The 12,148-nt window shown below is 35.3% G+C and overlaps 1 protein-coding gene across 2 annotated transcripts in view; it reads left to right on the top strand.

Moving 5' to 3' along the window:
- The window catches only part of LOC142349438 (potassium channel subfamily K member 10-like), a 43,977-nt gene extending 35,246 nt beyond the window's left edge, over window positions 1–8,731 (top strand). The window contains exons 5-7 of one of the 2 annotated variants that reach the window (XM_075400984.1): window positions 117–146; window positions 5,980–6,293; window positions 8,234–8,731. In XM_075400984.1, coding sequence (XP_075257099.1) covers window positions 117–146; window positions 5,980–6,293; window positions 8,234–8,488 — 599 coding nt within the window. In that variant the 3' untranslated portion in view covers window positions 8,489–8,731. The remainder of the gene's footprint in view (window positions 1–116; window positions 147–5,979; window positions 6,294–8,233) is intronic. The other variant, XM_075400986.1, reaches the window with a different exon arrangement.
- Window positions 8,732–12,148: the final 3,417 nt, after the last annotated feature.

The following is a 12,148-nucleotide window of genomic DNA, read 5'->3' as shown; positions in this document are numbered from 1 at the left end:
TAAGTTCTTTTGACGGCGTCTTCTTAATTTGTTCACGGATTGCTAAATTTATCAGACAACTTGAAATCCAATTTTGTCTAATTTCAATCACATACTTTTATTTGTTCTTATTTCAGTAAATGGTTCAAACCAAATCAACACTTCAGGTTTTGATTTAAATGGGCTTCTTTGCATATACAATACCCACATGTTTAGAATGTAGACCACATCTGGGCAAAAAGTCCCCTGTTCTCCACCCCTTCCTCCCTCCAACCCTCCTCGCTTACCCCCACCCTTGACATTTTACATCGTTAATGTTAGTAATAAAGCTCAAAAACTATAACCAGGATTCTTGAAAACTTTAAAAATGCTGACCACACTTAGTGACATTTAAGTCAGGTCACAACAATGGCGATCAAGAATATGTCGGTTGTGTCAGACTGACTATTTGTCACCACAAACTTTTTGTCGTCATTCTGGCCATTTTTCTTCCTTCAATCCGACTCTTTACTGTCATTTTCATCTTTTCATGACCAGAGTTATGGGAGGAAGCGGTCATAATTTCATGGGAAGTTGAATATAGCTGCTTAATTGTGCTGTGCTTTACGTGTGCTATGCGATATATGCGTTTAATTTGCTCCAACTAAGCAGCCATTACGGCTGCCATAATGTATTCTATTTCTCATATTTCCCCCCTAAAGGGACTTTTTTAATAATTGTTTTCTTTTCTAAAACTAATATAGGACGACTGGGATGATTAAAAAGTGCATTTAGCTTAATTGGTATATAAGTTTTCGTGAGTTCTTCACAGCCTGTATGTCGATAAAGTTTAATATTTTTAGCTCTATTTTCGCGCACTTCATCTGAAAAAATTGTCTACAAGGGTATGTTAAAGAAAAAAAACATGAGAAACTTTAATCAGAAATTAATCCCAATCGACTTGATTTTCAAGTCGTTTGTTTGAAGTCAAAACAGAAGAATTTGAAAGTATACAAATGAAAAAGATTTGGAACAACTGACAGTCGTGAAAAAGGAAATTGATTACTGAATTTTGACCTCAAAGTATTCAAGTTCAAAGCAAGGTCGAAAAATAATTTGGGTGCAATTTTTGTTGATCTCGCGTCCTGTTACACATTTAAAATAATGAAATTATACACTCCTTGCCTGACCTGCAATATTCAGTTTGATAGGGCAAAATTTCTTTGAATATCTTGAGAACATGACAAGATATTATCAATATGTTAGTAACTTTTTTTAGTAAAACTTGCTCAAGTCTGACACATAAAATACACATAAAGTCTTATCTACGAAACTGTTGACGAAATGTTCTGTACGGCATTGAAATTATTTAAAAAAAGTGAAAAAAAAACACGATTTTTTATGAATAGAAAGAAAATGTAAATAATTTTGTCCTGAAGTTCTTGAGATATGCAACTTGTTCCATGTAGTGTCAAAGATAGTGCACCCTTTTCATGTTAACTTAAACTGTGCCGAGTTTTAATTAGATTGCCGTCATTTTTTGCGCGACTGAAATAATATTGACTGCTGTTTATAATGATCTGGCAAGTGTGTGTGTGCTAATCGTGTTTTCTCCTAAATCTTAGTAAGGGTATTGAAATTTGTTTTGTTTCTATCAGGCTTACAGATTAGGATACACTTATATAAAGATAAATATATCACAACTGAAAACAACAAAAGCGCAGGATCAAAATAAATTCGAAAATGTTTTTAAAAATTTTAGTAATTTATGGTCTAGATAATTGTTTTGGATTTAGGGATTGAGATTTTGAGTGGGCAGTTTGTCCGTTAGACTCTCATTATGAGTTTAAATCATTGTCAGTTCTATACGTTAATAAGAGTTGTATATTGTATGAAAATTGTTTTTATCAGCTTTAATCATCGAAACACCTCAAACTGCAACCAGAGTTGATTTTCCTTCATTGTGGTTGAGGAAATATGTGAAAACTTTCAAACTTTTTTTTAAATTCACTTTTTCCTCTATAGGCAGTATTGGTTGGTTTTAACTGCAGACAAATTTCTCATCAGCAGCTGGATAACCTAAACACTTGAAGATGCGAAGATAAGCCATACTTACGGATGCGATAGGATAAATTAGCTAAGTAAAGAGCGAAAATAGAAAGCTAGTTTGAATTTGTGTTCCATTATTCGTTTGATAGATTTATCACGTGTATTGGATTCCTTTTTTTAAAAAACGGACAATTTTTGTTAGTCCTGTTGCCAGTTATTTTTAACAATCCAAAGTTAGTTTAGGTGCAATTTATTAATGGTGTTCAGAGTATTTGTTGAGAAACAATATATATATATATATATATATATATATATATATATATATATATATATTATGCGTCCCGAACATGTTTTCGATAGCAAGCCCTTTTGCTAAGGCTCCCGCTCTTCTTGACTTCACTCAGGCTGCTTTTCTTCTCTTCTGCCGGCACAACCTCAAGTCTACTGTTTACTGTTTACTGGACACAGAGAAAAGGGAGAGGTGCAGCAAGAAGACTTTTTTGCTGCAGAAAGATCCTAATCAAATCCGGCGCTCTAAAGGTCCCCAAAAATTGACCTTGATTTTTGTATAGTCTTTTTATTCATCTTTTCGCTATGCTTTAAATTTGGCCCATCGGAAGCATTGACGTCAGAACCTTGCTACTTGTTTTGGTAATATGTACCACATTGAGAATGAACCTGGAACTACCAGCCCTCTCTTCAACATATCGTCTTTTTTTCGAGCCTAAATAATTTAATCAGAACCACACAGCCATACTTCAAGTGAATTACATTTTTTTAAACTGCACATGTTTTTCTACTGAATGAGGGGTATAAAGTTGGCAGTTCAATAAACATGCAATATAATTAATTTTATGCAGCCATCAAGCACTTTAGCCTGTTCCCCTATCTTCTTAACTACTCTCTTTACTTTTCGATTTCTATTCCTCCATCTTGTTTCCGTTACCTACTTTTATCTTCAAAATTATTGAAAAATTTGAAACCGCCGGACCTAAAAGCACATATGTTGTCTTCGCCAAGCTTCAATTCTGGTGTGGTGGGAAACCTGTGAGCGCCCTTTTTACCTCGTCCCCAACAACCACGTTGCACACCGTCACCTGTTGAACAAAGCGAAGCAGACGAATTAGTCTATTCGCTGTAACACCATCCAGAGAGTGCAACCCACAGACAGGGTAAGGAGATTCCACTCCAGGCCGCCAAGATGATGATAGGAGAACGGGTCCAGTTTAAAGGGTAGTGGAAGCTCCAGCGCTGGCGTTGATTTCGTTGAAAGATTTGGAATGACCCCTAATTTTTCCAGCAACGTAACTCTTAACTTTAAGATACGGTGGCGCATATTTTTGTAATAAACTCAAAATTTTTACCACCGAATGTATTTTATGTAAATACTAGCCAAACTGAGCTTACATTTTTTTCTAAAGCATATTTCTTTTACAATGATTTGGCGTAATTTCGTGTAAGTTAAGTTGAAATTAGGAAAATTGGATTTCAATTCAGGATTTTTTGGATATTTATGATATTTAAGGCTTAATTGCAAAATATTTTTCAGTTTCCCGTTCATCAAAAATTGTTTGCAAGATTTCACGAGATGAGCAATGGAATTCTTTTATGGATAGCAATTTTTGGTGATAATGTTTTACCGATGGGTTAAACATGGATCCAATTTTAATAAAAAAGACATATATAATTTTTGGATGAAATTAATTGGCTTCTGTTAAATTTATTAGTATAGAGAAGCTGGAAAGATTTTTTTTCGCGCATATCGAAGTTTATAATATATCAACCATGTTTGAGAAAAAACTCATTGTTAGAATTTTTTGAAACATAAATCAAAATTATAACCAGGTGCTTAAATGTACTTGCAACACAACAATATAAAATTTCAAATCAAAGTAAATTTAAGAACATCAATTTTGTTTTAAATTCACATAAATAAAATTCTGTGCTTTCTTTTCTTCCTAAAAATAAAAATATCTTTAGAAAGCTCCCACGTTGTTATTCAGAGAAGTTTTTTCATGTCGTGAGACCAAAAAAAGACATTCAATATTTTCTGATTCCGTTTTCGTACGCATTGACGTACAATCGACGAGTTCATTCCAAAGTTGCTGTTGATATTTTGTTCAATTTTTAATTGTTTTGATGAAGACTCAGATGTGAAAGTTTCCAAAATCTTCTGTTTTTACTATGACAATTAAATTTGATCAGGGACATTTTGGATATTATGAGATCAGCTAGAAGTACTTTTGTCTGTATTAGTAATTAATAATCAGAATTAATAATCCTTGAGAAGCAGCATTTTTCACATTATGCTTTAGCTGTTTGATGTTTAAGATACGCGAGGTAAAGTAATTGTTTATCATATCATTGCTTTCATCCCAAATACTTGTTCAATCATATTTTATAATTGTTTCGATCATAATTCATAAAATCCCACACGTATTCGATATACCCCTGCTTCTATTTAAGGGATCCATGCTGATCAGAACCAGTGGTCAGCTCCAGCAAATGGTAACCCAGAAAACAATGGGGTGGGGGTCTTTTATTTGGTACAAACTTCTTTTTTACTATGACAAAATAAACTTGCACTGGCTGATTTTATTGTAAAGAAATTAACAGAATAAAATAATTGGAAGTACAATTATACCATTTCTCTGATAATACACGCAATGCAATTCACAGTGTTTCGTGTTTTAATAAAATTATTATTATTGCCTAAATAGGTAATAATCAGTTGTTTCCTCCCTTAAACAGTAAAACAGATGCTCTTGTTGTCGGAAAGCAACGAATTTTTATAATTTTAGCTCAGTTTCCAAATTTAATATTATTTATGAAACAACAGATTCAGTTGAAATTGAGCCAAGTTTTATTTTTCCATCACAAGCCTCGCCTCTATCACAAAAAAATATCAATGACCGGTTAATATATAAATAATAATAATAATAATAATAATAATAATAATAATAATAATAATAATAATAATAATAATAATAATAATAATAATATTAATAATAATAATAATAATAATAATAATAATAATAATAATAATAATAATAATAATAATAATAATAATAATAATAATAATAATAATAATAATAATAATAATAATAATAATAATAATAATAATAATAATAATAATAATAATAATAATAATAATAATAATAATAATAATAATAATAATAATAATAATAATAATAATAATAATAATAATAATAATATTAATAATAATAATAAAAATAATAATAATAATAATAATAATAATAATAATAATAATAATAATAATAATACTAATAATATAATAATAATAATAATAATAATAATAATAATAATAATAATAATAATAATAATAATAATAATAATAATAATAATAATAATAATAATAATAATAATAATAATAATAATAATAATAATAATAAAATAATAATAATAATAAATAATAATAATAATAATAATAATAATAATAATAATAATAATAATAATAATAATAATAATAATAATAATAATAATAATAATAATAATAATAATAATAATAATAATAATAATAATAATAATAATAATAATAAGAATAATAATAATAATAATAATAATAATAATAATAATAATAATAATAATAATAATAATAATAATAATAATAATAATAATAATAATAATAATAATAATAATAATACTAATAATGTTTATAATTCTTCTGTCAAATTATAATTTGACCCCCCCCCCCCCCCCCCCCAGCAGATTAAAAGCAAACATACGCACTAAAATTTTAGTACACAACAATTTTAGACCTTACAATACGTTGGCTCTTAAAACCAATTTATTATTTTTGACAACCCAGTTACGAATTACGTTAAAACTCCATCCATTACTTGGTATCAAACGTTGCAGGTGCGCTGATCATCACTTCAAATTGCAATCATGTTTTTTGACACAATCAAACGTGAACAAAGTACTCAATCAAAACTTTTGTTCATTTTTCAGGAGCCTGCTATTACGTCATATGCTCCATCATAATCTTCGGCGTTTTGTTCATACTTCCAGTTCCACTACTCGTGTACAGAGCTGACCTAACAGCCATCTCTGCTGTCTACTTTATCGTCATATCTGTCACTACAGTAGGTTACGGGGACATTTACCCAGTGGATCCGGCCAAAGAGGAGGGAGCAAATGGGTTCAGATTTGGGTTCTGTTTTGCTATTTGGTTCTACATGTTGTTTGGCATCGCACTGTTCGGAAATTTCTTGGATTTGTTGCAGAATATTATTGAAAAGTGGACAATATCCTGTCAAAATAAGGTAAGCTATTCTGTAATGTTTCTTAACGGTCTAGATATAGGAGCAGAAAATGTTAGAAGGTTTAGAGAGAACAACCTAATGTAAATTGTGCATAAGATAAGCTTGACGTAGCTTGACAAGCTCTACTTGTTCAATGTATTTTTGGCTAGAGAAATGAAGCCTTGAGGAACAAGAACGAACGGGAGATTGGGTTCCCAGGTTGAGGTCCAGACCCAAATTGTCTTCTGTTCAGACTTTCCAGACCCAAATAACCTCTGATCAGATTTTCCAGACGAAAAGAGTCCTGATCAGCCTTTCCAGGCCGAAGGAGTTCTGATCAGACCATCTCCAGACCATGTTCCAGAGTCAAAATCAGACCAATGTCCAGATCTTAATCAAACTTTGATCAGACCTAATTTTAGACGCAAAAAGCCTCTGATCAGACTCAGTCGAGACCATCTCCCCAGCTGACCACTCTGATCAAAAACATTCAAAATCGCCATCATCAGCCCTCCCGACCATTACCCCCCAACAATCGCATTGTCCACTCTCCTCCCCCTGTAGAGTTGAACTCCCCTCTCATCTAGCGTTCTTCTCAACCCTAACCCATCGCTTGACCCCCACCCCCAACACACACACACACACACACACAAACACACACACACACGGGTTGAGATTTCTTTGCAAAACTCGCTATAAAATGTAAGATTTGCGATGATTTTGGATAAAAACATAAGTCAAACTTTTTACGAAAAGAGATTGCGATTGAAGATATTGCGATCAAAGTTTTTGCGAAAGATTGCAGGGAAGTTCTAGCGAATGAAGATATTGCGATCGAAATTCTGCAAAGAGAAGGTTGCGAATTTTTTTTTTCAAAAGAAGATTGCAAAAAGTTTAAATCATAGTCAATTTGATCTTAAGAAGTTTAACAATATCACGATTTGGGCCAAAAGAGAAAAAAAAACCAACTTTGATATCTTATACGATGCTCATGTGTTTCTTTGATGTGTTCTCGTTTTCTTTGATTTTTTTACCCGAAAAATCTTAAATCATATTCAGTTTGGTCTTGAAAAACTGGCATTGTCTTGCTTCGGGTCAGTAACGAACAAAAATCTCTGATGCTTTATATTTATTTTTACTAAGAAGCCCTTATGTTTCTTGCTCTTATTTTGTAAAGAGAAGTTATTGTTGTTTTCGTACTTTTTTTCGCTTTCGGCCAATTGAGCGTTGACGGACCCAGATTTTCAATGAGATTCTAGACTAACCTTAACGGAGTGAATTTTTAGGCTAATTGCTATCTAATGAGATTATCTTGCGTTCGAAGTGCTCATGATGAGAAAATACTGCGCTCGAACTCGCTTCTGATCAGACCCAAGTGCGCTCGAAGAGGTTATGATCAGACCCAATTGCGCTCCAAGTCGCTTTTGATCAGACCCAAGTGCGCTCGAAGAGGTTTTTATCTGACCCAAATGCACTCGAACTTGCTTCTGATCAGACCCAAGTGCGCTCGAAGAGGTTATGATCAGACCCCTTTGCGCTCGAATCCGCCTATGATCAGACTTTTCAGACCAAAATGACTTCTGATCAGACCATCTCCAGACCATGGTCCAGACTGTAGTGCACTCCAACTTCCGTCCAGACCCTGTATTTTCGGTCTGGGAACACACAGGTGTGCGCTCGACTGGGTCTGATCATAAGTCAATTTGAGTCTGGACCTCAACCTGGGTTATAAGAGATGCCCAAGTTCGAGAGTTTTAAAAACATTTTCTCGGAACAAGAATTTCTTGAAAATCATAAATAAAACGAAAAACTTGAACTGATCTGATTGAGAAAAAACAGCAAAAATTGACAACTTGACCTTGGAAGATTGTTCAAGAATTTGTAAAAAAAGAAATTCAATTGAAACATTGTAAGCTCTCTCGTACATTCTGCCATCAATCCAGTTATGTTTATTTTTTCAGATTGAGACAGAAATGAATGACGTCATAGAAAGTGTCCAGAACCAGACAGCATCCCCGGACACCCCAAATGCCCTGGACGCCCTGGCTATCAAATCCCAGACGGTGTTCGCTCTCAGAGAAGACTTTGGACTGGGAATTGGGAGTGGAATAGAGGCAGGAAAATTGGATGAAACGCGAGGTGGAATAAAAAGTCCACTTGGTGGAAGTGATTCCTCCGAGCATATATATCCGCTTGTAGCTCCAAAGAAGACTTGAAAATTTGTTGTTAGAAGTCACAGCGTTTCTTTATCTGTTGCTCATCTTTCCTCCGGCTTGTTTATCAAAACTTCTGTTTGATTATTGCATTTCAGTTTCGGATAATCTGTTTTCTATAATTTGTATCAATAATTTCTATCAACGCGAAGCCCAAACTAGAGATCATGAAAATTTGAGAGGTTTGAAGTTTCCATGCTCTCTAAGGAAGCACTGAAAGTTCTGTTGTATAGATATTCATTTCGTTTTGCCATGTAGTTTAGTGTTTTAGTGATTACCGAATTCAAACTGAGTGATTTTGCAGTTTTCATTGTAAAAGACCCACTTAGAATGGCTTTTGTGAGATCATTCAGAAAACATTTTAATAAGACATTTTTGAGAAATGTTTGCCTTGTCAAATTTTTTTTAAACATAATTTTACAAAAATTTCATTCACTACCGAGAAGGCTGCTCTTGTTATTTAAGAGAAAACTGACCCGATGAGTCATTACGCCGTGAAACGTACACTTTTATTGAAAGAATTTTTACAGGAAGACGTTTTCACAACTCAAGATTACGTTTGTGAAGCATGTATCGAAAACGATGACAGCAAACAAGACTGACTCAAATTTTTATCAGAATTGGAAATATCCGCAACTATTGTCCACTTTGCTATTTTTGGGTAAGCATGAAAAATAGTAATTGCGTATCGTCACACTTTTATCAAAGCTCACCGTGAGTGTTTTTCCACGGTAAAGGAATCTAATTTTGACCCGATCTGTAACGACTTGTCAATTTGGCAGAAAAGAAATATAGCCTAATTGGTGATTAATTGCCGAGAAGTCCCTCGAACTATTGATTTAGTGTTACGAAGATAATTAGCAACTTTGCTCTTAGAGGTGTCAACCCTATAGTTTTATGGCCGTCATTTTTAGTTACAAAATCGAAAAGTAAAACCAAGTTGAAATAAAAGCTCTGATTCGGTTTTGAGTGACGTCATGTTAATTACACAATCTATTTGTATTGTAAGAGAATGTAGATAAGGATTCAATTACATTGTTCTAGACAGTTTGTTAAGTTTCTTATATCAGTTTTAAGTTGCGGGAACAACCAACTCGTTTTGGTTGCGATAACGACAAAAGTCAAAGTTTTTTCAAGTTTTACTTCTGATTTGATTGTTGCACGACATGCTCCAGGGGAAAGAGGAGGCCAACTAACACATCACAGACGTTTGACCAGATCGTCGAAGAGGGTGTAACCCAAGTTTCCTAGAAAACCGTTTCGAACAAAGGTCAAGAAAAAATTGGGCTAATCAGCCAAAACGCGTGCGAGCGCGGAGACCGGGCAAACGTACGTGCCGTAAGCCGTTTTCACCTTCACCACACGGTGTTGTCCATCTCGTCCAGGGTAGACTTCGAGAACACGTCCAAGGGGCCAAATTCCACCTGGAGTCATATCTTTCAGAATCCAAACAATGTCGTTGACTCTCAGTGGTGTTTGACCACTATCGCTCCATTTGGACCTCTTTAACAGTGTCGGAAGATACTCCTTGACGAGTCGTTTCCAGAAATGGTTGACCATTAGCTGAAAATTCTTCCAAGACTTGAAACTGGCGGGTTCTTGGCCGTCGAACTTTCCTGGTGGGAGAGAATTGAACGGTCTGTTAATCAGAAAATGGTTTGGCGTGAGAGGCATTTCATTTTCCGGAAGGTCATCGACAATCGTTAGTGGTCTGGAGTTCAATATAGCTTCGGTCTCGACCAGAATTGTCCTGAACACATCAAGCGACAATCTTCTGGAGCCTAGAATGATCAATAGATTGCGTTTCGCGGTCTGGATCAAGCGCTCCCAAATACCGCCAAAATGAGGTCCATAGGGAGGATTGAACTTCCAGGTTGTGTTCGTTGCTGCCATTGCTTTGTAGATTTTGTCGTTGTCGAGACCTTTCACAGATCTTTTTAATTCCTCAGATGCACCATTAAATGTCATGCCATTGTCACTGAGCATTGTTGTTGGCTGACATCTGCGGCTTACAAAACGTCGATAAGCGTTTAGAAAAGTGTCAGTGTTGAGATCGGGACAAGCTTCTAGATGGACACACCTAGTAACCAGGCAAGTGAAGATGAGGCCGTAGTGTTTTTCAATCTGTCCTTTGGCATCTTCTATATAAAAGGGTCCAAAAGTCGACTCCGCTGTTCGCGAAAGGATACTGAGTAGAGTCTGTCGGAAAACGGCAGGCAGGAAGGGGAGCCATGACAGGTTGAATGTTTTGAGCGGCAAATCGTCTGCAGAGAAAACATCGGTACTTTATACTCAAAAGTGTTTTTCTGAGGCCAATGATGTGGTATCTTTGCTGCACAAAAGCTTTCACTGGCTCTGTTCCTTGGTGAACGCAAATATTGTGTGCATGCTCTATATAGAGTGTCGCTATCTTGTCTTTTGCGTGCAGTATAATCGGAAATTTCTCGACTTCGAGGTTATCTGGCGCAAATTGCAATCTTCCGCATGACCGAAGCATTTCATTGTTGTCCAACATTGGGTTGAGCGAACGGATTTTGCTCTTTGAATCTATCCTGGAACCACGTTTCAGGGCTTGGATTGTTGAGAAGAAGAAATTTTGCTGCGACATTTTGATCAGCCGATTTCTTGCAAGAATGACGTCTTCTGTTATATACTGCTGATCTTTAGGCCTTTGTTTTGTAATCCGAAAGACCAAATTGAAGACTGTTGCTAATGTCAGGAGCAACTTGTTCCAAGTTGAGAATCGTGTCGGGTCGATTATTTGCTCCGACAAATTGCGTGAAAATTCATGCGTTGCCAACACATGCTTTGGAGAGTTTTCAGGAGCACTGAGCTGTCTTGTGGAAAGAAATGCTGGCGCTGTTAGCCACTTGGCTGGTATTTCGTCTGGATTGAGACCACGGGTCCCGTGGTCAGCTGGATTTTCTTTGGTGGTAACGTGTTTCCATTGGTAAGCATCAGTTGATGCAAGGATTTCTTTGAGGCGATTCGCAACAAAAACAGGTTGTTTCTTGGTTGTGGATAACCAGTCAAGTACTACTTGACTATCTGTCCAGAGTGTGGAACGAGTAATGTGAAACAATGACTCTTTCATGATGGTTGAAAGGATGCCCACTCCGATGACTGCGGCTTCCAACTCTAATTTGGGGATGCTGATTTGTTTAATTGGAGCAACTTTGCATTTGCCTATTACGTAACAAGTTTCAACATCAGTGGCTAAGTTAGGAACTGTTTTCAAGTATGCAACGGCTGCAACTGCTACAGCTGAGGCGTCGACAAATACATGGATTTCATTTTCACTTTCTGGTGAATGGCAACTCTTATTGAGAGTTCTGTTCAATGTCACTTCTGGTGAAGAAAAGTAAAAGTCCAAACTCTTTTGAAGTGGTTTAACTACTTGAGGGGCAATTTGTTCATCCCATTTTTTCCCAAGTTTCCTCAGTTCTTGAAGAACTATTTTGAAACGGATCGTTGATGGCGACATTATCCCTATTGGGTCGAAGATCGAGGAGACAAGACTAAAGATCTTACGTTGAGTGTACGCTAAGGCATCTTTTGGGAAATTAGTGAGAGGTTTCAAAAGAAAGCAGTCTTTCTCAAGATTCCATTTAACACCAAGAACTCGAACAATATCTGTCTGGTTGTCTTTGTCTTCTGGAGGGA

This window comes from Convolutriloba macropyga, chromosome 11, assembly GCF_964194025.1.
Source record: "Convolutriloba macropyga chromosome 11, txConMacr16.3, whole genome shotgun sequence".
Taxonomy (NCBI): Eukaryota; Metazoa; Xenacoelomorpha; order Acoela; family Convolutidae; genus Convolutriloba; species Convolutriloba macropyga.
This window is presented reverse-complemented; position numbering and strand designations above follow the sequence as displayed.